At 42.0% G+C, this 26,491-nt stretch overlaps 3 protein-coding genes across 4 annotated transcripts in view; 2 read left to right on the top strand and 1 right to left on the bottom strand.

The window, feature by feature from the left end:
• LOC135498450 (uncharacterized) overlaps positions 1-8,284 on the bottom strand; it is a 28,804-nt gene extending 20,520 nt beyond the window's left edge. For both annotated transcript variants that reach the window (XM_064788720.1, XM_064788722.1), the window contains exon 1: positions 8,203-8,284. The gene's annotated coding sequence lies outside the window, so the exon portion shown is untranslated. The remainder of the gene's footprint in view (positions 1-8,202) is intronic.
• On the top strand, positions 1,217-10,286 carry LOC135498448 (uncharacterized). The gene is made up of 5 exons (XM_064788716.1): positions 1,217-1,233; positions 2,232-7,203; positions 7,459-7,577; positions 7,912-8,046; positions 8,214-10,286. The coding sequence occupies exons 1-5, from the start codon at positions 1,231-1,233 to the stop codon at positions 8,418-8,420; spliced, it is 5,436 nt and encodes a 1,811-aa protein (XP_064644786.1). The 5' UTR covers positions 1,217-1,230; the 3' UTR covers positions 8,421-10,286.
• Positions 10,287-12,960: 2,674 nt separating this feature from the next.
• On the top strand, positions 12,961-21,036 carry LOC135498159 (uridine phosphorylase 1-like). The gene is made up of 8 exons (XM_064788336.1): positions 12,961-13,129; positions 13,842-13,956; positions 17,044-17,205; positions 17,711-17,825; positions 18,110-18,180; positions 18,468-18,606; positions 18,840-18,986; positions 19,356-21,036. Exons 2-8 carry the CDS (start codon positions 13,846-13,848, stop codon positions 19,496-19,498), a joined length of 888 nt encoding a protein of 295 aa, XP_064644406.1. The 5' UTR covers positions 12,961-13,129; positions 13,842-13,845; the 3' UTR covers positions 19,499-21,036.
• Positions 21,037-26,491: the final 5,455 nt, after the last annotated feature.

Below are 26,491 nucleotides of genomic sequence, written 5' to 3'. Positions count from 1 at the left end.
CACCATTTATGTATCAATCTAAACTGGACAATAAACCTCTATCATGTCTGGCATAGATTTACAGTATTTGTTTCATAACAATTCCTTCATAGCACCAGCAGTCATACATTGCTGATAGCACTGGTTAGTTACCTTAGCCTGCATCATGACAAGGCCACTTTAACTGCAAGGAATGTTAGTTATTTAACTCCCTGAGATTTAATTAAACGGAACACCACCCCAGGGTCTGTCTACTCATGCGATGAAAGGAAATATTTTGGGAATGATGACAAAGGAGATATTTCCGAGAAAACTCAAGAATTTATTCAGACAAGGTGTTGCTCTTGGTTTGAGTAGCCCAGCAGTAGCCTAAGAACTTTAACAAAAACTTTAAGCTAATGTATGCACTCCCTTAGAAGATAATACCTAAAAGTGAGTGGATCAGGTTTTGCTGATTTGCTCTCGAGTTGCACTGGGAAGTCTAAGTTACTCCAAATTACCAAACGTGACCATGTTTTCTGCAAGATCAGTTATAGATTGATAATGTATTGAATTAGACGTCAAGTTTGGTTTGCTTGCGGAAACTTTTGGAAAGTTTAGGGTGATTACTAACATGTATTGGCTTGATAGTAAATGTTACCAGTACAATCTTAATCGCCAATTTAATATCAAGAAAGTTGAATTTGGCCAAACTGAATGTATTTTTCACAGTCACAATTTCATGTTTGATCTCAGAGCATTGCTAATTTCTGATTGAAGTTTAAAGGTTAATTAGGTGATTAATTGATCACTCAATGCAGAGTTTGGTTTGTTTAACAAACTTGACCCCTGCTTCTCTGTGATTGCTCTTCAAAGATTTAAATCAACAATTAAGATATTGGCGTTAATTAGCTAAAACCTGGACAACAATACCAGCTTGGAATGCAAGATTTCCAGGAATATTCACTGGCAGTAAATCCTTGCATTGTTGGGCCAGTCCACCAAATCCCCTGGGGGTGTCGGGTAGATAATGGGAGCTATTATAAAGCCTGTCATGCTAAGATTCACTAAATCAACAGTTCTCCCTACCAGGATATGCCCCCGTGTTTTCTCAAGAGGATTTGCAGTTCAATCCAGGTTATCAAGTGGTGTGCACACTTAGACCTTTTACATACAAGTCCTACCTTTATTTAATTTGTGGACCTTGCATTGGGATCTAGGAGTGCTAGGACAAAGTTAACTATGTATGGAACTGGCCCTGCTAGACCCAATATGGTAAGTGTTTTCTAACTTTCCTGTTGCAGACATTTGTTGTGGTTCTACCTTCCATCTAGTACTTCTGCAACTAGGTCATGTGTGTAAAGATGATGTGGCTTCTGGTATGATTCAGTTATCGTATAAGGCCTATCTCCACACCAAGCCACATATCACATGCATTAACAATTGTCATTTTACGCTGTGTTGCCCACAAATGGTGTGCAGCATGAAACGTTTTTGTGGAGATAGGCCTTTATACTCTGACATTTCCACACACATCTGAAGCTTTATTTACACAAATTTTCAAATTTAATTACAAGCTTAAAGGTATTTACGAACTGCATTGGCCTTTAAAAAGTAGGCCCAGTGATAGTCCTTAGCCATATTTTGATGATGATGCCAAGCGAAGTAACAATTTTTTTCTAAATTGTTTTATGGTATTGGTTTAAAAACATTATATGTATTGTAGGACTCGGCGATACTCTCCCTCAGTCCTGCCCAAGGTGGGGACAAGGCTAATTAGCTGGACGTCTTTATTGGTTGGTGTGATGTGGGTGGTCAGGGCAATGCACTTTTTACCAAGGTACATCCTCAAGTGGTTGTCCAGCAGATTTTGATCAGGGTTTTGAAAAGACTTTTGTTTTTTCAAGAATGAGTGCCGCTGAGGGGGTCATCGCCTAGCATGCGATTGAGTGCATGAAATGGTTTCTGATTGTATTAATGAGTGTGGGTGGTCAGGCTTTTTGTGAGAAGACACTAATTTGATTTTAGTGGCGGCATCTCAATTGCTCATGCGTGACCTTTACAATCAGCCAGGAGCTGTCCTCTTATAAGATCTTCGGGGCAGATTTCCTTTAATCATATTACTTACAATAAACTGCGACTTGTTCACATTACTTCTTCTTACAGTACTGTTCAGCCGATCAAGTTTGGAGAAGAGAGTTGAGTTCTTCAATCTCTAATCTTCAAACATTTTGAATGACAATATTAACCCTTTCTGCATCATTTACTTACAGGATCTGAAATACCGAGACAGCCAGCGTAGCCCTGGTAACTCAGACGATGAAGACAACTGCCACTTCCTGTCAGACGAGGAGCTGGAATTTGAAAATGGCGACGAAAGAATCCAGAACGATCTTCTCAATGAGATATGTACCGACATCGGCATCAAAGATAGCATGGACTTGGATTTTTACGACATGGCGTCTGATTCAGTCATCCAGTTCGATGATCAACTGACAACTGGGATCGTCGCGGGGACATCAGAGACGCCATCAAATCTTCAGGATCTTTTTAATATGCAGAATTGGACACCGGTGACTGGACGCGGCAGTGGTGGTGTGCAAAGTAATACCCCTGCAGGACAGGGGCAGGTACCGTTCATGCAGCCATCACAGTTTTCTCAAAGGCAACAGCTTGTGTCAAAAGGTCAAGGTCATAATGTGCATCAGGGTCACACTGTGCAGCATGGTCCAAGTCAAAGTGTGCCACCCATGACCTCTCAAGGCCATGTATCCATGACCTCTCAAGGATCATTTCAGCCAAGTCCCAGACATTTATCGCAAGTTCAAATGAGTCAGGTTTCGTCTAGTCAGAGTCCTCCAGTTGCTAGTCAGTTTTCTCAGGATAGAAATGGACAATATCAAGGTCAGGGCCAAAGGACAATGCACAATTCAAGAGGTCAAGGTCACAGGGGTTATATGAACCCTCAATATCACAATTTTTACTCACAGGGACAATTGGGAACAGGTTTGAATACTCCGGATTCGAATTTGGGAAATCAGAACTGTGATAAGTCAATGACAGTGTCAAAAAGGCCTACCAATCAGCAACCAAGCATTGTGCTATCGGATATGGATGATGCACCAGGGGCAGGTTTCTTCACGGAGAGTCAACAGCAGATAAAGAAGGAGCCAAAATCATTCAATGTTCACACCTCACATTCCTTATTACCAGCGAGACCGGACGCAGGTTTTTCCAAAGCAGCAGAAGGTCACGAGTCATCCAATCAGCATTCGACATTAAGCACACCAAAAGTTCGATCGCCAATCTCGCTTTCAACTTCACCATTTTCATTCTCACCAAATGACAAAGCCGTGGGCGATATCTTCAGTCATGGAAACCAGGCGTCACAATTCGACATGTCTCTCTACTGCGATAATATCTTAGAGAAAGTTGGCGATTCCCCAAGTGAGACTTTAGCCGCTACGAATAATTTGTGTTCACAGTTTGACAAAAGTGGCACAAGTTCTCAGAACAGTTCGTCCTTTGTGAATTCAATGGCTAATCAAAGAGACATTCAAGATACTGTCGGACAGAAAATGCGCAACAATCTTTCCAATGGATCAGGATCTTCAGTCGGATCACGCCGCGGAACATTTTCCCCTCTCTCGTGCGATAATAGTAATTTATCATCGCCTGCCCAATCGAGGCAAGCATCTCCAACCAACCATCCAGATTTGACCTCTGATTTTCCAGGCTATGAAACCAACCCGAATTCTGCAATGCCATCACGTATGCCTTCGCCATCTGGATATGACCCATCTCCATTTGTTTCCCGCTGGACGTCACCGACAACAGCAGCTTCTTCACCAACGAAAGACCTTGACAACTCTGGCTCACAAGATCTGGATATCAAAGACGAGCCAATAGAAAGTCAAGGTCAAATGCACTGTGGTAGTCCGAGCGTGTCTTCAACTTTTCCTGAAAGTCCCCTACCTGGTTTCCAAGGGAACACAACCCTCCCTGGTTACCGTAGCAACCAGAGACAGACTGTCTGTTTCCAAGGAGACAGCCAAAAGTCAAGTTCTTCTAGCGATGCTTTACTAAAGAAGGTGGTGTTTAATCAGGATCAGAACTTATACAGTGCACCGTTAACTCCGAACAGCGTTCGATTTAGTGGAACTTTACAGTTTGATTCTGATGACAGAAAACCACAACTGAACCAATTGAACAAAGTAGCAAACTCTGATTTTCCAAATAGCCCAAAACATGAGCCAAAATCGCCTTGTCCGAGTTATCCGTCGAGTCCTACCGTCCCGATATCACAGTCACAGCGGATCATGGTTTGTGATACAACAACTGGCAGTCCGAAACCCAACCTGCAGAACCCAATAGATGTCCATAATCGTAGCGACAGTGTATTTAAAGTTCCGAATGTACCAGTGATGGAGATGTCACAAGATAAGTCCAGACCTGGTAGTGCACTGAGTTTAGCTTCTGACATAAGCATGTGTGGGATGTCAGGATCTAACTCTTTGGCCTGTCGCCCATCTGGACCGGGTCCGGGCCGCCGAGTGATAGACTTGACTTGTGATACAGAGTGTCCAGATCCGACCCAGTGGGAGCTCAAGTCACCTCATGATGCTGGTTACCATTCTGGTGACTTGGCAAGTAACGCAAGCCGCAGTACAATGCCGACTCCTGTCCCGAGTATTCATGGCAGTATGGACAACATCTCGACAAAATCCGCACTGCCTGCGATGTCATTCTCACAGCTCCTTCAGAAGAAACTGAACAAAGTTGACGGTTATAATCGCTACCCTTTCACTTCAACGGTCACAACTTCATCAGGTGGTCAGGTGTTTAAGGCCAGCACACCAACAGTCACTCCGAAATTCAGAGACAAGCCTCCGATGCCCAATGTGCAACATGATCAAAATGCACAGTCGAATTTTAGAAATTATCCGAATATGAAAAACTGGAATAAAGGAGCAAATGTGCCTCCTAGTGTTAATGATCAGAATGAACATAGTGCCCAAGGGCAGCCAAATGCTGCCTATCCAGATGACTACTTCAGGAGAAATTCACGGAAAACTGCCGCTCATTTCGCATCAGGGAACAGTAGCGTTGAGACAAGCCCTACCCGTCACATGCCCCGGAAACAAATGTGCGTAAATCCGACTTATGGCCAGTATTCACGGGATCGGTCACCAATCAGTAAAGCGCGGACACCATTGACTTTCGACAGTGATGGGAACCAATCGCAAGTGGCTCGTCCTGCGACACAAAATAACTTGACTGGGAACCAAAACGGAACGCTGAGCCGCAGTGGGTCGTATACAAATCTAGCCAGTCCTGGAAGTAAATTTCATGGAATCACGCCTCTTGCTGAGTTTGTTCAGAGGCAATTACCGCCAACAGACAATGCAAGAAAATCGAAGTCTATAGTTGTTGTCAGTTCTAGTCCAAGTACTCAGGTTCAGTCACTGAGTCAAAATCACAACAATTCGAGGATGTTTAGTCCGAATAACAGTGTACCTGTGATCCCGCAGAGTTGTCAAAATGGCCAATTCCCGCCATGTGCACAGTCACCGAGTTCATTCAATAACATGGCGAATGTTTCTGGGATTCCTGATGAATCTTTCAATGTTCCGCCCCAAATGCAAAATTATGCACAGCCAGGAAATATGCAAATGATGTGTAGTACGCCGCAGAACAACGGTAATATCCGTATGACGCAAATGAATAAGAAATGGCAGCAGTCACAGGGAATGGGATATCATCCGAGACAAGTGCCATATCCACAGGCGCTTGGAGTTAGACAATCTCTTCACCAAACACAGCCGCAGAACTTTGAATTTGGTCAAAATTCGATGCAAGGTTCACAGTCTTGTCGCTTTGCATCACGGGATGGACAGGATGGACAGAATATCGTAACACCCAGTACTACGCCAAACTTCCATAGTAATAATCAGACTCAGAGGCAGCTTCTACAAAGTGGTGGATATGTGCAACATTGCGATGGACATATGAACGCCCAAAACACGGGATATCTGAACACCCAAAGCGTGGGACAGATGAATAATCAGAATGGTGCACATTTTAACCGAACTCAAGAGTACTTCAGTGATTCTGGCCCACCAACAAATCTAGACTTGAGTACACCGGGTCCCCCAACAAACTTTGGTACGGCTGAAGAAGTGCCGATGATGTCCCCAGGACATGTACTCGGCCCATCTCAAGCCCAGCACTGGTTGGTACAGAAATATAAACAACGGGCTATTAATAGCCAAATGGAAAATTCTGGTTATAGCATGTCAGGACAGTTGCCTCAACCGGATGGACAATCATCTCACTCCTTCACTCAGATTAAACCACGGGACCATTTCTCATCTCAGTCAGAACATCAGCAATACCAAGCAGGTAATTCAAGGAATCTTAAGACAAACGGACAAAACAAATCATGCCTTGTTGCGCCGAATGTTTGCATTGACAAAAACTCAAATTTTACGCCAATTAATCATCGTCAGAATGGTATGGAACAGTCGACAAACAAATTCAATAACTTCCGCCAACCGCAAATCCCTGGTTTCCAAATGAAAAAGGAACATGTGAGCTTTGATGACAATCCAATGTATAGTAATGAGAGTTTTGGTTCCATGGTGACAAATGTTTCAAATACGACCGCGCGCCCCACTCAACACTTCGATGGAAGTCTCCTGATGAATGCTACGCAAGATACTTGTCATAACTCAACTGTGCCAAGTCCGAGTCCTTTCCACGACAACCTGGGACATTCTGCGGCAGATCTGAATACAAATTCCCCATTCTCTCCTCCCGATCCGAACAATATCTCCGACGACCAGCTCACGTCAATTGTGATTGGCTCTCAGGGTCATTCGCAAACACCATGGCAACCAGAAAACACCCAGACCATCCCAGGGCAAACAAACGTTCCACAAAAGACGCTCAGCAGTGCCGCGCATGATGCAAAACAAGGATTCATACGAAATCTGGTCTGTGACAAATCCAAGGCATTCCGGTCCCATCCGTTGTTCCCGTTATTACGTGACCTCATCATCGCCGACATGAACTTCAACAGCCCCACGTTTCCATTCCGTTTGATTGCAAATCTGCCGACAGACTTCAATAAGTTGTTACATAACTATCTGCAGAGGAATCGCACGAACAGCAGCCAGGATCGTAATGCGGCGGTAGAAGGAGTCATCATGGATGCCTTGAAGTATGCTCATCAATCACTCATAGGTAAGTCAGTTGATATTTTCATTTAGAAGCCTTAAGGGGGACTATTGGTAGGAGCCGGAGGGGTTGAATTGGTCGTCTATGAATGACACATTGATGTCATTGTGCAATTACAGGACTGGGTTGAATTTGATTCTGATACATTCCTCACACAAACACAAATAGTTATAATGTACTGAGATACATGTAGGAGGAAATGAGGATTGTTTGTTCTTAATCTATTGTGATTTCATATTCATCTTGTTTGTATCATTCCAGAGAAAATAGCGACGAAGAAAAAGGAGCTGGGGGAGGATATAAAGGAACAGAAAGCCACCAGTGTTATCGAGGAATTCTGTGCTAAGTTTGACCAGGCTGTCCGCAATAGTTTCCAAATGGTATGATTTTCATTTTGCTGTAAAGACATGTTGTGATATACATGTACTGATGTCACCTTTTCATTATTAGCAGTATCTGTTAGAATTTACTACGGTCTGTAATGTTCAGTGATCAATCTCGGAATCCCCTTCCCAAAGAATATACACAAGTCGTGGCTTGTGCCCACTTATTGCATCAATTGGCAAGGAAGTCAAGACATTAGTTACAAAAAAAATGGAGAGATGTCACCACTGTTGCCATTAGCTCACACCCACACTCGAGGAGCAGACTTGCAGATAATAATTTACACGTCCTTGTCTTAATTCACTTTCATTTTGTTGCTTCTGTCTTCAGCCCGACGGCCAGTCAACTAGTCAGTACCAAGGTCAAGGTCACTTAGGTCCTCCTGGTGACCTTGACATGAACAGTGACACAGGAAGTCTCCGAGGGGGAATCCAGGCCAAGAAACATCCAGTTTTGCCAAAAGAGGTATGGACATCTAAACTTTTACCCCTTTTAGTGTGTGGCAGACCTTATCCACGGTACGTGGAACTATCCTACTGCAAATGATGCCACTGATCTACCCAAATGGGTTGCAGATATTTTCGCCTTTCCGCGAGTTGACATGTTCTCATTTTACCTCACCTTATTTCCAGGCCGTAGCGTCGATGATGGCGTGGCTCCGCGAACATCGTAACAACCCATATCCGAACGAGGAGGAGAAGGAACAGCTTCTACAAGATACAAAGATTAGTACGAATCAGCTCAACTATTGGTTTACAAACGCGAGGCGGCGGATACTTCCAAAATGGGCGGCACAGGAGGCAAATCAATTCCACCATGAAGTCAGCAGCACCAGCTGAGCATTTGTTTGCTATTTTACCATGTCCATATTTAACAATCTACCTCGACAATTGACAATGTTGCTCAATACAAACTGCAGTAGAAACTTTCATAATCTGTGGAAGGAGTTATAAAATATTGACAGCATACTTAGTATGATCCAGTTTTGAGTACAGTATTTCAGAAAATATGTTCAAAATCTAATGTTTAATTTCAATGTTTTACCTGAGAGTTCTCAGTTTTTGCACTTTTTTCAAATGTTTTAGTGGTTTTTGAAAGTTGGTTGATGTTTTATTGTTACCACCGTCTTCCTCCTTGTTGTAACCATTTTTTGTAACCCAGGATATTTTTGCGAGGTGTCTTAATTGGCAATAAAAAAGTAAAAAAATAACTTTCTTGAGGGACCAGTATGAGATTCTATCATGTGTCTGTTGTACATTTCATGCTATGAACAACTGAGGTATGGAAAAACTGGGTGGTATTAATTCTGACCAGCACTGCACATATATAGGCCTACATTTTCTGTGTTTTGGAAAAAAATGCCACAAATGTGCTATTTTATTGTGCCATACGAAATGATTTGAAACTTTCTGACCAGTGGGAAATGTATTGTGCTGCCCATAAGTATCATTCGTGGAATTTAGGTCTCATAATGAAACAAATGAAATAAGAGAAATATATTAGAACTGTAAAATTAACTTGCTTTTGCAACAACAAATTGTGTATGGAAGTGAAATAAAAACTTGAATGGAATGATTGCAAGAGCATTGGATGTACCAGAAACTATCATGAATGGGCATGCCCTGACTCAATGTTTTTAAATGTAAAATTGAATGAAACTAAACAATGCAAAAACAATTAATACATATGTATTCCGAAATGTAAAAAGTGTATAAATGTGTTGAATGAGAAATGAAAGACTCCGAATGTAGTAATGTAAATTTGAAATCTATTGCTATTGTGATTGTAATAATAATTGAAATTGAATCAAATGTGATGGCAGACATCCATGACACTTCAAAACGTTTGATATAGACTTGTTACGTCACAGATTTATTTTCGAAATATTTATATTAATTGCAACTGCTGATTTGTAGTAATTTTGTAAATAACTAATCATGTTAAAATCTATTTTTGATATCGATATACTATGTCTTGGGATGAAATGTGAACTTTTATATAGGCCCTGGGAGTTTTGATAGGTTTTTTTATGGGTACCCAAGGGTTCCCTTGGAATAAGCATCCTGCTTTGGGATACTGTCAACCACCATGCTGGGGGCTGACCCTTGCTTCAAATCAGAATATATGTGAAATATAATCAGTCAATGTCCTTATCGATGGGGGGGGGGGGGCGTTCTATCATTATCATCATTGTATCGCTGATCGCAAGCTTTGGTAACCAAATTGGGTGTACTCACTTCATGACATTCCTGGACTGTATCATTTTGAGATGGCCCCTCAGAAATATACATTGTAGCAAACTGACAATCCAAACTTTTGTAGCATTTATTCACAAACTTATATTATGTAGAAAGTTATTGTCGCATTTTTTACCAATTTCGAATTTGCCACCTGCGGATTTTGACTGGAGCGCCACCAGAAGCAATGTATCAGTGTTCCTGTTGTGAGTTGTCATTGGAAAAATTGATGCATTGCATGAGATAAAAATTGCAGCTAATCATTAATTACAAACACTTAAGTTATTGGTCACAACTTGATTAGTTTCTAATCTCGATTTGTTGATGCTCCAGCCAATTTTTCGAAGAGACAAGTTTTATGGATTAGCGACTGCAAATGTTTTACAGGTTGTGTTCATATTACCAGTTGATGTTATTGTTTTTTGTCAAGAGATTATTTCATTTTTCAATAAAATGAATATGATTTTATATTCTGGGTTATTGGATCGTTATTATTGCCATGTATAAAAAGAAATGAGTACAATGTAGATAGCAGCACTTGCGACATCAGTCAGACTGCCCCGATATAGGCAGGCGCAAGGCGGTCAAATTGGTAGCTTTCATGTGGCATATATTCAGAGTTTAGGGACATGGCCGAACTTGGTCTCATGGCATGGACCATTTGAGCAACCACTCATAGCTGGGACATCAGAATCAAATCTGCATTTTAGTCAGCTTAATTTTGTCATTGTCAAACTATTACAAGTACAATGACTGGCATCGCTATGTCGGCAGCTCGACAGCATTGGATCAGAGCCAAGGACTTTTCAAACTGCAAAATTACAGCAGAATGAACTCTGTCACAAATAACTAAAAAGAAACTTCATGCCTCAGAGGCACACAGGTCTCCACCCCTTTGGTTGACAGTTTGTCTCTGGATACTTAGCCACGCCAAACCAAACTATTCCGTCTTCTTCGACTGTAGGACTAGGAGTCTCCCTTAGTTCTCTCCAATGATCTTGCACCCAGGCTGAAAAAGAACTCAAACCGTTAGATTTTTGTAGGATATAACAGAATCACAAAGAGATTCTTGATTTCTTCAATATCCTGAAGCATACATCATCTTGCCGACTGGTTCACAATTTCTTATGGTGAGGTAATCTAGTTGTAATGGTCGCCTTGTAGCTATGTGACACGGCAAGTTGCCATCACCCCTGTTCATAGATCATTATCCTCTGTCGTCGTCGTCATCACCATTTATTTCTGGTCTCTCAATGATAATGACCAATGAATGTCATTGTGTGTGCGACTGCTGTAGTCACAGTCTTCTGGCTCTTGACGCAACCTCAGACCAATTCCCTCTGTTGTCAAGCTTTCAGTATCACAAGTCATAGGATGGGCATAGCTGTAGGCCCCTAATTGACCGATGCTTTCTACATGTTCTAAGCACTGCAGTTTTGAAGCGGACCACATCTTCATCACTAACAAGCGGTGGCTGGGATGGATTACGACGGACGATGGATTCTTCACTAGAACAGGACCGTCCATCCAAGTCTAAGATGGAGAATGAAGATGATGGGTTGCCAAACTACCTTATGAATCCAGGCTGAAAAAGAAGGCAAAAAGTTAAAGTTAATGCATCAATTTGGAATAATCACAATTCTGGGGGAATTCTCCACATAATCCTCAGCCTAACCTTGTGGCAGGTACTGTTATACTTCCTGTCGGATAATCATCCACTACTGTCCTTGTTGTATGCATCCTGTAGTCTGGTACTGGTAGTAGCTGGCCACCAAGCTTATTCAAACTTGTTCATATATACTGAAAAAGTTTTAGTTCAATGTTTGACTGGTGCCAGTGCCAATGTGACTGTACCCCACCTGAGATGCCTTGCTCCATGCAGTCTCCACTACGCTAAAGTTCTCCATGTTGAAGACCCATCAGCACAACCATCATGACCAGAGCCTCTGTATTAGCCATGCAGACTCTCCGAAGCCATGTTCAATCCTTATCCTGGAAAAAAGCAGACCTTGCAAATCAGACAATATAATTTCAACCGGGTGTCTACAAAACCAAGACCCAAGACCCAAGACCCAAGACCTACAAAACCAAGACCCAAGACCCAAGATGTTGATGGGTCTTGATTTTGTAGGTCTTGGTTTTGTAGGGCTTGGGTCTTGGTTTTGTAGGTCTTGGGTCTTGGGTCTTGGTTTTGTAGACACCCAATTTCAACCACAGGGGTCAGTTCCTATTGAGTTTTAGCAAAGCAATCTTAGGTGCCCCTGCACAAATAATGGTGTACATCTTGTATACCAGTAAGTTTCCAAAGAGCTTGTCTTCTCTTGGTTTGTTTGGTGGTACATCTCCCTCTTTGTCAAGGTTTCATCATGTCCTTCCACAATCTCAGATTTTCAATCTGGAGTGAGACATTACAGATTTCATGTCCATGTGATGTCAGGCACAACCTTGGAACCTGTCCCAAGCAAAGGACCTCAACCTTGTAGTTGTATGTGCCAAATTAGCCCCTCTGCTACTGCAAATAGTCCCCCTTGAACCCCTCTTCTGAACAACATCCAGTCCAATGCGCGCACAATGCACATGGCATACATAGGCCTAGTACATGGTCAGCAGGTGAGACATTGATATTTCGTTCCCATGTTCCGTTCCCGCCAATCATTTTTGCACGTTTTTCAATCGAAAGAACGCTCAAATTATTTATAAAATCTAGTTCACCAGACATAGAAATACGAATAGAACACAAATATCTGAATCAGGCAACTCGCCTAGGATGCTGGAACTCCCAATCGACATTTTTTTGGGACGAGGTGAACGCCCAAATGTGGGCGCCAATGAAATTTCTTTTGCGCGTTGCAGAAAAATCATGAAATCGAAATACTGGATCAAAGTGAAAGAAGCGGGTCAAAATCTATGTATGTTTGTGCTATGAATATGATATCTTATCTATCAACTTACCTCCCACAAAAAGTCTTTACTTGCGAAAAGAAACGTAAAATCCTAGTTTTTTAGGAGAAATTTTGAAGCTCCCGCTCAGTGAATTTACCACCTGGCAGACGACCAATCCTAGAGGCGCTGATTTCATTGCGCCAAAAACGCACCAGGCGGGGTTATCCATCCATCGTCTCTTCTTCCGGTTTCCATTTCCATCTTTTATACCAACCCGCCGACACGCGGACGAAAAGGTAAATAAATCTGACTGAGAAGTCTAAAAATGTGTCATTAATTTCGTCAGAAAGCCCCTTTTTCTTCCACCGATTTTTACAAACCAAGTACAGTCATTACCAGGAGTATACAGAGAATCGATATTCATAAAGGTTAGATATTTTTTTCCTATATTTACTTTGTGAACAGTGTTTTTATCGGAGGAAAACATTCCGATTTCCAGGCTCATGATCATTTAAACATGTTAAAGGAGGAATATAGGCAGGGGCAAGGGGTTACATTGACCATTTATGAGGGACTAATATGCCGAGTATAATGGCACCAGGCTCTGGTCCAGTATGATTCAGTACTAAGCATATTCCACCACGTACAAGCGTGAATTGTTTTGTTTTGAGGTTCTGTGAGATGAGAGAGACCCCTCTTTTAAGTAAACTTCGGATATCTCCTGAAATAGTGTGTCAGCAGGTTTGAGCCAGGGGCTCCAATTATACACAGTGTTATTATAGGCTCATGAAGAACAGTATGGACACCCCGAACTGGCTTAAACCTGTCCACACAGTATGTCATGTGAGATTTTCTAATTTGGAACTTGGCCAATTTTTGTCTCAAAATGTCCTATTGGGGCAATATTATGACCACCACCTGGTCGACCTTACATATCGTACTTGTTGTGTAACTTAAATTGGGACTTGTGATAATGATTTAGTTTTTGCTGAAACTATTTAGATCGAAGTTTTGTTTTTGGCCACAGAGAACACAGGTACATGTTCTCCAGCTTCGCTTCCAGATATTGTTTCTTTTTATTTCTCAAACAGCATTTTGAATCTAGTCTAGTATTCTATCTATTATTCTGTGTCATTCCAGTAAGATGAGCTACGTGAAGAATCCGCACATTTCCACCATGGAGGAAGACGTCCTCTACCATTTTGCTTTGAGCACCGGCACGCATGATCTCAAGGAAATGTTTGGTGATGTCAAGGTGAGTCAGAATATATTCTCTTAAAGTGGAGGAGTGGAGGAGGCTTTAAAGGCAGCAATAGAAGTCAATACTTTCACATTTGAGTTAGTACAAGGGAAGAAGTACATTTGTAATAAATTTGAAATATGTTCCAAGCTGATATAAAAGGGTATATTTTTAGTTTACAATTGTTATAGATATGTTGCTTATAATATTATTGATCTTGGGTTTTATATACACGAACTAGATTCGTGGGTCCTTTCTCGCATTCTCACCCCAAAAAAATTTAATTGGATTCTTTACATTCTCCCTTTAGCCAATACTGTCACATTTGATGAATGCCATGTTCACAATAATACAATATTTTGACTGGTAAGGTGATTCTCCTTCTGCAGCTGTCAATGCATTGTAGTGTGGACATAAACATGAACATCGACATTTGTGACTCGCTCTACCAAAACTAGGCGCTTGTCGCATCTCAACTCGACAGGTTGATACGGACTTGTTGTTCATTTCACTATTGTAGACCTTTTGTGAAATCTATTACAAACTGATTTGGTCACATTTCACAAAAGGTCTACAATAGGGAAATGAACAACAAGTCCGTATCAACCTGTCAAGTTCAGATGCGACAAGCGCCTAGTTTTGGTAGAGCGGATCACATTTTTTATTCAAAACCTCAAATTTATTTGCAAGGCAATCCAGGCACACAGTCAGGAGTATAAAGGACGATATTGATTATTGAATAGAGTTGGCAACAAGGGTGGACAGGTGTCCTCCTGTGATTGATAATTTAGGCCTACTGTCACAAATAAAATTCAATAGGCATTCAGATCGGACTGAACCAAAAGTAGATACTTGTACATTGTATAAAGTCCACGGAATAGGCTATTTTGTGGTGTACATGTAGTTGATTTGAGGTCGTTTGCAGCTAAGGTGCAGTGAAGCAGCTGGTCAATGATATAAAGACTGCTGCATCAATCTAATATTATAGAGCCAGCTTTTTCATCCATACATTACACACACATTACCAGTACCATTCATTGTGTTGGCATTTCAATGCGAATAAATTTCCCTGATAGGTTTGGTTAAAGCGAGACAGAATGAGATGTGAGAGTGTGTTATTGCCTTCGTGAAATTCACAACAACATTGTTGTTTGTATTTACTGGTGGTCCAGGAGAATAGATATGTAGATTGTGCAGTTACTGTGCCTATTGCTACTACTACATACTTAGAAGAGTATTTTTTTATTTGTCTACCCAACGGCCCAGTCGAAGGTCGACAGTCCATAATACACAATTTGAACTTTTCAAATTCAATTACAAATTTCAAATATCTAATGAACAGCGTAGGCTTTATACCAACGCTCCAAGCTTAGATTTTGGTCTTCAGCCACCACAGTGCTAATCGCTCTATGACCCCACTGAATTTGATCTATGTGTCTGCAATCCTTAATCGATAAGGACAGGTCCATGAACACACATGCAGTGCTAGTACAGTGTGTGCGTGGAACAAGATTTAACCCTTGCAGTCCTCCCAATCATCACGCTCGACATCAACTTCTATTCTTGGTTGCAGTGACCTCGAGTAACTAGCCTTCTGTGGTGACTGAGTGACAGATTGGATCATTAAGGATGTGATACAACAAATGTCACAATTCATTTAAAGTAGCTGTAATGAGTTACAAAATTTGATACAAAACTTTCAATGCCTGTTATATAGTTTTAGTTAATGTCACATTTCATGATTTAGATTATAAGGCCAATCATTGTTACACCCTCTCCTTTCCAGTCCTCACTGTATTGTCAGTCTAAGTATCAGTGCACATTTGACCCTGAACTCAACTCGGGTTGATCATGTCTCATTTCTGTTCAGACTTGGTAAAGCGGAAAAATCTTGAACAACAGACTTCAGCTTTGAGGATAACTAGCTTCACAATCAGGTCCTTGTTGCTTGACCATCGTCAAGCTTCGGTTAGCCTTTAGACCTTATATGAATTGTGACATTTTCATCTCGGATTTTTATATTCTATTTGGCTCTGGGTACCATGGCAACAATAAAGTGTTACTTGAGTGTAGGCAACATAATTATGACAAGCCTTTAGTCATGTCAGTATTGAGGAGATTATCATGACATTCTTTAAACATGATGGCCCAAATTCATGAAGGGCGTTTAAGGGTTAGACATATACAACTTCTCTCTGATCAGTTTCAGGGCCTATTCATATTCTGTGAAGATTCACATGAAGGGCCTGAATCTGTCTATTCAGTAGTTAAAAGCTGTTTTAAGCTAAACACCCTTTATGAATTTGGGCCGATGTGTATGGCTGTGGCAATTCATTGAATATTCTCCATATTTTCTGTGATTGTCGCTTTCCTCGAGATATTCAGCACATCATGGTGATGTTGATCTGAGTTACCATAGTTACGGCTCTTTGGCTAGATAATCAGTTTTGCTTCACTATGTCATTCAGTGGGAACACTGTTGGATCCGTTGGCATTTCCTAGGTTTGAAATGCACTTCTCGGCTATCAATTCAAACACCCTTAATCAAAGTCCTGCATAGCATGTGCATACAATCACAACTTCGACCCGGTTCTGTCACTCTCTGCAAATAGGCAAGAACATGTAGCTTTTATCAGTAGCATTGCTTTGAAGTGGCAGGTACATAAAGTACATGTATGTTCCCATTCTTGGATGTGTGATCTGTTCAAACATAATTTCAAGATTATAAGTAAGAGAGATGTTATAATTTCAAACCTATCATCTTAGAAGGCAGGCGAATGATTCACAAAAATTCAGGTGCACTATCACTTCAGATTTTCTTGAGCCGTGAGAAAAACTGGGAATAGAATTCAGAGCATGTTCTCAGTTGCCATAGCAACACCGATAATGATGGGTTCGGGGAAATGGTTCTGGCAGACCAATCACTACAATGGAGATTCAATACTAATATTGACTATGTCAGTTTGAGAGCAGTACATGCGGTATGTGATGTCCAATGTGCTCACCATCACAGGATTCACTTACTATTCACGCAAATCTGGGAGTGAGTTCTTGGCAGCTATTGTCAACCCTTAATCATCTGTACCCTTTCCCTTCTTCTAGTTTGTCTGTATTGGAGGCAGCCCCACGAGGATGGAGAAGTTTGCTCACTTCTTGGTCGACGAGTTAGAATATTATCTCCCAGCTGGACAAACCCTGACAGACATTGCTGGAGCCACTGACAGATACGCTATGTATAAAGTTGGACCGGTGCTCTCTGTTAGTGTAAGTAATGCCCCCAGCCATACCTAACCTCGGCCCGCGACCCTCTGGGCCGATGTAAAGCTCGTATTCAGTTCAAAGGGTTCTGGGTTTGATTTGAAGATTTAGGTCTCTGGCATTTACACTATCATTAACGAAGTCTCATAATGCTTCCCTAAAATAGAGTTTACTATAAAAAGGAAAAAAGGCCAACCAGGCCCTGGCCACAATAGGGCGTCATATGCAAACTTTAAACTTTAGAGGACAGTTGGCCTATGTGATAAAAGTTCATCTGAACCCTTTTGTTCAATCTTTAATCAATCAATTGAAGGTACATTTACCTTTGCCCTTTTGTGACATACAGGCCTAATGGTTTGACTGACCTTTATTGGTAAACAATTAATACACAACAGTTAATAGAGTGAAAAGAAAAAAGGCATTCACTCTGCGGGGGGGGGATGTCATTTGATGTACGGCGCTGCGGGTCAAGTTTAGCAAAAGAGTTTTAAAATCTCCGTCCATATTGCAGCATGGTATGGGTATTCCCTCTGTCTCTATCATGCTGCATGAACTCATCAAGTTGTGCCATCATGCTGGTTGCGAGGATGTCCAATTCTTCCGGCTGGGGACTTGTGGTGGTTTAGGTAAGAGTAAAAACAGCTCAACCATGCTGGATATACCGTAATGCCAGGATCTAATACCAGGAACTAGAAGTTTCATTTCAGTCATTCATTCAGTGCCACGTTCAATCAGAGCCGTTTCTTGCCTGCTGTGTAATCCATTCTGCAGTAGAACCTCTCTACTAAAGGTCATCCTTGGGACTGACCAATTTGAGACCAAATGTGGTGTCCTTAATAGAGAGGGTGTCCTAAGTCCTCCCTCCAAGCCTCAGAATCAGATGTAAACCTAATATCATTTTAACTTCTAGGTTTAGAGCCTGGAACTGTTGTCATCAGTGAAGCTACTGTGGATGCCCTCTTTAGGCCAGCTTTAGAACTAGTAAGTTCTTGTACCTTTAAATCTATAATCATCATAGCTCCTAAATCTTAAACCTATTGACTTGAAATGAAACTAGTCCTCACAATGAATACCAATTTAGCATAAGGCCTGAATGATGATCAAGTGAGCTCTAGATTAAGTCCAATCTCATACGACACAGATTTCGAATTCCAAGCAAGGTGCAGTTGTACTTATTAGTTCATTCAGCAAAAGTGCACTTAGGTAATCTCTGCACAGTTTGCCTTTAGATTTGAGGATCAAGTTTGAAGTCTGTTTCTGTCTTTCAGCATGTTTTAGGCAAGCAAGTTCTGCGTGATGCAGACTTAGACATGGTGTTAGCTGAGGAGGTCTTGTCATGTTCGGGTCAAGAGGACGACTTCAAAACAATACTCGGGAAGACGATGTGTACTCTAGACTTTTATGAAGGTGAGAGGGTGGCGTAGGAGGAAACCGGAGAAAGCGCCAAGTGTAAACTTATGATTCTCTTTGACCTGTTATAGGCACTTGTAGAAAAGGGAGAAGCAAAAGGCGAAAAGAAAAACAGTTCTCAATTTTTTTTTACTCAGGAGAATGATTGTATGAAGTATTTGAACTTCCCATGCTGTTTTAAAGGTGTCACTTGTTGATACTCAGTGTTGTGTGTTTAATTCCATTTTCAGGTCAAGGTCGTCTCGATGGTGCATTCTGTGACTATACAAATGCAGACAAAATGGCGTTCTTGCGACGAGCGTACGATCTTGGAGTGAGAAATATAGAAATGGAATCTCTTTGCTTTGCGGCATACACTCATCATGCTGGTATTAAAGGTTGGTATCAATGAGTGCGCAGAGGGGGAGGGTTAAGCATTGGGGGTTTGACTCTACGTTCAGGCGCCAGATGAGTTGGTTGGCCTGGTTGCGTCTTCAGTCAGAGGTAGAGCCAATCGCAGGCTACTCATGTTTCTCACTTGGTGGGGTCTTTTGCCTAGGCATCAACACCAGATACAAGGAACCTCGGTTTTTAATACAATCCCGGGTTCTCCCGAGTATCCAACAGAGCTCCTATTGCGTGCTAGCCAGCAATGTAAGCCACTAGGCGATGAGGCTCATCAAAGACTTTGCTGCCTAAGTTGGTATTGGCACAAGCTGCATCTCTTTTTTTCACTTTTGTCTGTAATTATTCAAAATGTATTTCAGGTGCTGTCATCTGCGTGACGTTACTCGACCGCCTAAAAGGGGATCAAGTGGCTACACCTCATAACGTACTAGAACAATGGCAAGCTCGGCCGCAAGAAATCATATCTCGTTATATTCGTAAACAGTTGGGTTTAAATGATTGAAAACACATAACATAGACAACCTGTGTGCTTGATCACACTACATCAGAAAGAGTACATTGTCGAAGATCAAAACAATGGGCCCTGGGTCCAGTGTGTTTACACTCAGTTCAAATTGGATCTAAGTAAGAACTTGGGTTGAATTGCCATGCGCAACATGGGGCATCGTGTAACATGGGTCCAGCATCTTAAAGAGATTCCAGACAATATAGAATGAAACCATTATTGCAGATTTGTATGAAATATATGATTTAATCAAAGTCTTAGGCAACAGTAATTGTTGATGTTAACTTATATTAATCAACATAATAAGTATCCATTGTACTATTACTCTTTTGAAATTGGTGCCCTATAATGAAAATCTAGTCTATTCGATTATCTCCAGCCTTTGTTTTGTGATTGTGCTTTGATCACCAGTTAGTAATTGTTTTGGTAGCAATGAATATGACGGACTTAGCTTGTTGGAATTACATTTCAAAGTAATTCTTTGTTGTTTTTGAATACTACCTAGTAGCACTGTTATTACTGCAAGGCATAGATATGTGCTTGTATAGTTGTGATGATGTCTTCGGCAGTTTTGCTCTGTTGCTGGCAACGCCTTCCGATTCTCAATATGGGCCAAGCTTACGGTGCCAGTTTAGAGCACCTGATATAAAAGATCTCATTATACTTGTCTTCCTGTCCCCACCAAAAGCTAGAAACAAAACATCAATCAAAATGTTCCGCAGGGACCCTGTAAACATTCTTCCTTCAAGATGATCCCAGACGTTCTCGACGTCGAGTATGTTGGATACTTTTGCTGATTTTAATTAGGTAATATTATTGTTATAGGCACCATGATAATGGGTGATATGAATAAAGACTAGCAAATGCTTTTACTTCAATTTTGTACAGAAAGGCCTAGTGTAAATGTACATGGAGTTTTAGATAAAAGCATTTGCTAGTCTTTATTCATATCACCAATGGTCTTGAAAACTACCATAGGTTGTAAAGAAAATGTTATTATCCTTGATACACCAAGGTGTAAAGTTGTGCCATTTGGTGTTGTGTTGCATAAACGATTATGTGATTGCTTCTGAGATATTAGCTATGTATTCAAGCTGCTATCCTTAACCCTTTCATATAGCAATGATAGCAATGCATTATGTTAGATTTATGATAATTTTATCATTGTTGACAAACAGTTTACATGTTTTTTATTCCTTGGATCAATTTATGATTTTACGATTTTCCTGTCAGAGTCATTCCAAACTGGTCTGCTGTTGAATTCTGATCAGCTTTTGCGAGAGCAGATGACACATGTTAAGATATTGACCATAAAAACATCTTTTTCTTGGGTGCACCTCTTCCACAGACTCCTGCATCCATTCCAGGATAGTATCTACTGGATAGTATCTATAGTTTCCTCCGAGATGATGAGAACAGTAGGAGATTGTAGCATAAGAAAATCTCCTACTCTATTGCAATAGGGGGCGACAGTGATCGGTGGTGCCCTGGTATATAACGTAGTGTATACATGTATAGTTTATTTTATTAAATGTAAATATATGTGATATTAGTCTTGCTTTTTTTGTTGTGGAACAGAATCACTAGCAGTGATAAGTCTTCAACACTGCCATCTTACGGAATGATAACAATCTTATCTTCAGTATCACCAAAGGCTCAATGGTACCCAATATCCTCGGAGACCGCTAGGATTGTCTCGCCACAGACCATTATGCATGTCATAGCTGTCCTTAATGATAGCAAGCTCCTCCCTCATGTCACTTACAGACTATGCCCAAAGACGTCCTGATTAGAGTTAGCTATACCTTCATACAAGTCTCTGCGATGAGAGCTCTAAGCTAGGCCTTCATGTGACACACAGCCTGTCCTTCTTTTCACAACTGCAGCTCACAAAGCGAGTAGTAGGCCTTGATGTCGCTGACAGAGCATATCACAACTGTTGTTGATGACATGCAGCAAGGGCTTTATGTCGAGACTGTCCTCATTGATAGCAGCAAGGCATTTATTTCATAACTGTCCCAGATGAGAGCAGCCAAGCATTGATGTCACTGACAGAGCACAACACAGCTGTCCCTGCAACAGCTTCATGTCAAAACTGTATGTCCTCGATGAGAGCAGCTAGCCCATCTAGTCACAACTGCAGCTCATAAAGAAAGCAGCAGGCCTTGATGTCACTGACAGAGCATATCACAACTGTCCCTGACGACAGCCAGCAAGAGCTTCATGTCAAAACTGTATGTCCTGGATGAGAGCAGCTAGCCCATCTTGTCACAACTGCAGCCCATAAAGAGAGCAGCAGGCCTTGATGTCACTGACAGAGCATATCACAACTGTCCCTGACGACAGCCAGCAAGAGCTTCATGTCAAAACAGTATGTCCTCGATGAGAGCAGCTTGCACATCTAGTCACAACTGCAGCCCACAAAGAGAGCAGCAGGCCTGGATGTCACTGACAGAGCATATCACAACTGTCCCTGACGACAGCCAGCAAGAGCTTCATGTCAAAACAGTATGTCCTCGATGAGAGCAGCTTGCACATCTAGTCACAACTGCAGCCCACAAAGAGAGCAGCAGGCCTTGATGTCACTGACAGAGCATATCCCAACTGTCCCAGACAACAGCCAGCAAGGGCTGTATGTCAAAACTGTCTCCATCGAGAGCAGCCAGCCCTTCATACCATGTGACTTCCTCATCTCTCTCACCATGTTGACAACTTGGCAGAGCAGCCAAGACTGATTTGGCCTGGCTGTGACTGTCTCATCTCTCTCACCATAATTATTGTCAACACGGTGGAGCAGCCAGAACCGATTCGGCCTGGCTGTGACTGTCTCATCTCTCTCGCCATATTAACGACTAGACAGTGCGGCGAAGATTGATGTGGCCTGGCTGTGACTGTCTCATCACTCGCATCATGTTGTCAGTACGGTGGAGCAGCCAGGATTGATTCGGCCTGGCTGTGACTTCCTTACCTCTCTCATCATGTTGTCAGCACGGTGGAGCAGCCAGGATTGATTCGGCCTGGCTGTGACTTCCTCATCTCTCTCATCATGTTGTCAACACGGTGGAACAGCCAGGACTGATTCGGCCTGGCTGTGACTGCCTCATCTCTCTCACCATGTTGACAACTTGGCAGAGCAGCCAAGACTGATTTGGCCTGGCTCTGACTGTCTCATCTCTTTCACCATAATTATTGTCAACACGGTGGAGCAGCCAGAACTGATTCGGCCTGGCTCTGACTGTCTCGTCTCTCTCGCCTTATTAACAACTACAGTGCGGCGAAGATTGATGCGGCCTGGCTGTGACTGTCTCATCACACGCATCATGTTGTCAACACGGTGGAGCAGCCAGGACTGATTCGGCCTGGCTGTGGCTTCCTCATCTCTCTCACCATGTTGACAACTTGGCAGAGCAGCCAAGACTTTTTTTGCCTGGCTGTGACTGTCTCATCTCTCTCATCATGTTGTCAGCACGATGGAGGAGCCAGGACTGTCAAACAGTTGTGTGAGCTCACTAGAGCTTGCACTTACATAATAGTGTAAAACTAAAATCTATATAATATATATATATGTATATAAAACCGTCATCGGATGCGCATCCGATATGCCACGAGATCCTTTACCGTCAATTCCCTTACCGTCTTCGGATGCGCATCCGATATGCCACGAGATCCTTCACCGTCAATTCCCTTACCGTCTTCGGATCCGATATGCCACGAGATCCTTCACCGTCAATTCCCTTACCGTCTTCGGATGCGCATCCGATATGCCACGAGATCCTTTACCGTCAATTTCTTTACCGTCATCGGATGCGCATCTGATATGCCACGAGATCCTTCACCGTCAATTCCCTTACCGTCTTCGGATGCACATCCGATATGCCACGAGATCCTTCACCGTCAATTCCCTTACCGTCTTCGGATGCGCATCCGATATGCCACGAGATCCTTTACCGTCAATTTCTTTACCGTCATCGGATGCGCATCCGATATGCCACGAGATCCTTTACCGTCAATTCCCTTACCGTCTTCGGATGCGCATCCGATATGCCACGAGATCCTTCACCGTCAATTCCCTTACCGTCTTCGGATCCGATACGCCACGAGATCCTTCACCGTCAATTCCCTTACCGTCTTCGGATGCGCATCCGATATGCCACGAGATCCTTTACCGTCAATTTCTTTACCGTCATCGGATGCGCATCCGATATGCCACGAGTTTTTTTGTTACCTCACCGTCAATTCCTATACCGTCATGGATGCCACGAGCTTTGTTCGCGTTGTAAAGGTTTCGGGGATACGACTAATGCATGCGAGCACCGTCGGTGGAACCCCAAACCGCCCTCTCGATCTATCCGTAAGGACAAATCACTCTCGTGACCGTCACAGTTACGGACTCCGGACCTCCAGACTTTAGAGACCGAGCTTTTCTTTACCTTACAATTACTGTATACTCGGCGCCTCACTTATATGTGTTGTTTTTTTCACATACATTGTTCTCGTGGTTTACGGAAAAGTAGGCCTAAAATGTTATAGTGTCTAAAACAATATTCAGTTAATGGAATTACACTTTTTTCCATTACTGCTTGCTTGATATTGCCCTAACAACTTTTTCATGAATCAATTTTGAGCATTATGTTTACAACGTAGTTATTATAGCACGAATTATGAGTCTAAAATGCCAAATACTTGCAACTATTATGTTAATCACTGAAATCTTAGTGTACTAATTGCTCGCTATAAGCTAGGTTATTGCGCCCCTAAACCAACGTACTGACAACGCTACCTCCCCGGAACTCTGGAATGCAGCGTTCACCATGGTGAATTCAAAGTTTACCATGCTCACCATGAATGTAGAATTTACCATGCTCACCATGGTAAAATATTTCACCGTCCCAATTCACTATGGTGAAGTGCTGTCAGATTGCCATGGTGAAATTGAGACACATTATTTTATCCTTAGGGTAGGCCCCCTACACCAACACCTAGCACTTTCTCAACCCCAATACTTGACCTGACCCAATGTATGTCTGCCCTTGTCAGCCCAGAAACTCCCCAACCCAATCAAAATCATGAAGCCCATCGCACTATTGTCCGTCTTCTGTCATGGTACAGGCAACGGCAATTGCGATTGGTGAAATCCCAATATCTTTCTGTCTGCATGGTCTGTGGGATGTGGAAACAATCAACCTCTGCCAGCTGCTTATCTATTCAGATTGTGAAGGCCTTGACACAACATAAAAACTCTGACGCGAAACAACTACCCTCTGCCAGCTGGTTATCTGGTCAGGTTGGGAAGACCTTGACACAACCTAAAAATTACACTAAGGTTACCGCTAATGAACTTTGGAGATGACAGGACAGCCTACGTAACAACCAACCTCTTCCAGCTGGATATCTGGTCAGGTTGGGAAGACATTGACACAACCTTCAAAGGGTCCTTTAGCTGTACAAGACAACATTACACTGTGATACAAGACAACTGATTTGGTTGTACCGTGGTAATCATCTCACAAGGATGGAAAATTGAACAACCAACATCTGCCAGCTGGTTATCTGGTCAGGTTGGGAAGTCATTGACACAACTTCAAATGGTCATTTAGCTGTACAAGACAACTGATTTGGTTGTACCGTGGTAATCATCTCACAAGGACGGACAATGGAACAACCAACCTCTGCCAGCTGGTTATCTGATCTCACGAGACTGGCAGTACACAATATCTACCTGACAACTCTTTAAGTACAACTTGAGTACTACTTGGGACCACAGTCATCTTAAACGTGCCACCAAAATGACGTCAATATCTACATAAAAATACCTTACTTGATCAATTTGTCTACAGTGTAATTTTGGAAAGAAGCCCTCAAATTCGTTGTCAGTCCTCGTTTGATTTTTAGCCGTAGCACTAGCAGCCAATAGCTGGTCTCAAATCATCCACAACAATCAACAGAACATTGGGTTTCTGGGAATGTGCGATACCTGAAACAAATGCCAACACAACCGAGATGAAAGTGGATACAGAATTGTGACAAAGATACTGATGATAACATCACACATGCCAATGGAGTATTTAATTGTGCTGGCTCCTCAATTAGAAATTACTCGAAGAGAAATTTGTCCAAGAGACATCTCCAATAATCATATGGGCAATCTCATCAGTCAGTCGGTCCTAAAGACATTTCTAATAAACATGGGGACAATCTCTTCCGAGTGGTAATCTGTCCAATTGACCACGACCAAGTATCTGATTTATAGCAGGGGCCTATATGTAGACTAGGCCTGTGGTCTGCTGGTATGACCCATATTTTGGGTATTGTAAAATTGTTATGACAAATATATTAAAAAAACTCTTACATAAGAATATTAATTGGTGTAATAGGTATCTATCGATAAAATCAAGATCACTTTCAGATTGATATTTCTTGAGATGAAAACGAAAGAACATATTAGTGAAGGCACATTAGCAAAACCAAAATATTGATCTTTCAAAAATTAGTTGGGTATCAAACTTTCGTGTATCTGCTCAACGTATTGAAGTGGTCGTGATCGCGTAATAGACGAACGCATGCTGGCCAAATACTCGTAGCACAGTGACATGTGCATATCTTTGCTAATTTTGACTATTTTGCTATACAGCCATGTATATGCAACATAGTTAATTTATTCTAAGATATGCATGCATGCATGCCATGGTGACCAATATTGAGGATCACCGATTGTTGATGTCTGGGGCATGACCTATCCTCCCATTGCATGCCCCTACATCCTCTATATAATGGTACCAGTACTGTTTACATCAGTCAAGGAGACACATATTGATGGATACCATCGGTATGTGGTCTTGAGAAGCCGGTTCCAATGACCACTCGTACTCTGGAAAGAAGCTGAGATTGCTCTGGGACTCGCTAGTCCCCACGGGCCCGGCTATAAAACACCGGCACCCCGACATGCTCGTCTTCTATGAGAAGGAAAAGGAGGTCCTAATCATCGAGATA

This window comes from Lineus longissimus, chromosome 13 (assembly GCF_910592395.1).
Source record: "Lineus longissimus chromosome 13, tnLinLong1.2, whole genome shotgun sequence".
Lineage (NCBI taxonomy): Eukaryota > Metazoa > Nemertea > Pilidiophora > Heteronemertea > Lineidae > Lineus > Lineus longissimus.
This window is presented reverse-complemented; position numbering and strand designations above follow the sequence as displayed.

Excerpts from the sequence above, each read along its gene's own strand:
- LOC135498159 (XM_064788336.1), top strand. The coding sequence starts at position 13,846 with ATGAGCTACGTGAAGAATCCGCACATTTCCACCATGGAGGAAGACGTC. Across the intron at positions 17,206-17,710 it reads GACCGGTGCTCTCTGTTAGT|CATGGTATGGGTATTCCCTC; the intron begins GTAAGTAATGCC and ends TCCATATTGCAG. Across the intron at positions 18,607-18,839 it reads TACTCTAGACTTTTATGAAG|GTCAAGGTCGTCTCGATGGT; the intron begins GTGAGAGGGTGG and ends TTCCATTTTCAG.
- LOC135498448 (XM_064788716.1), top strand. Across the intron at positions 7,204-7,458 it reads TGCTCATCAATCACTCATAG|AGAAAATAGCGACGAAGAAA; the intron begins GTAAGTCAGTTG and ends GTATCATTCCAG. Across the intron at positions 8,047-8,213 it reads ATCCAGTTTTGCCAAAAGAG|GCCGTAGCGTCGATGATGGC; the intron begins GTATGGACATCT and ends CCTTATTTCCAG.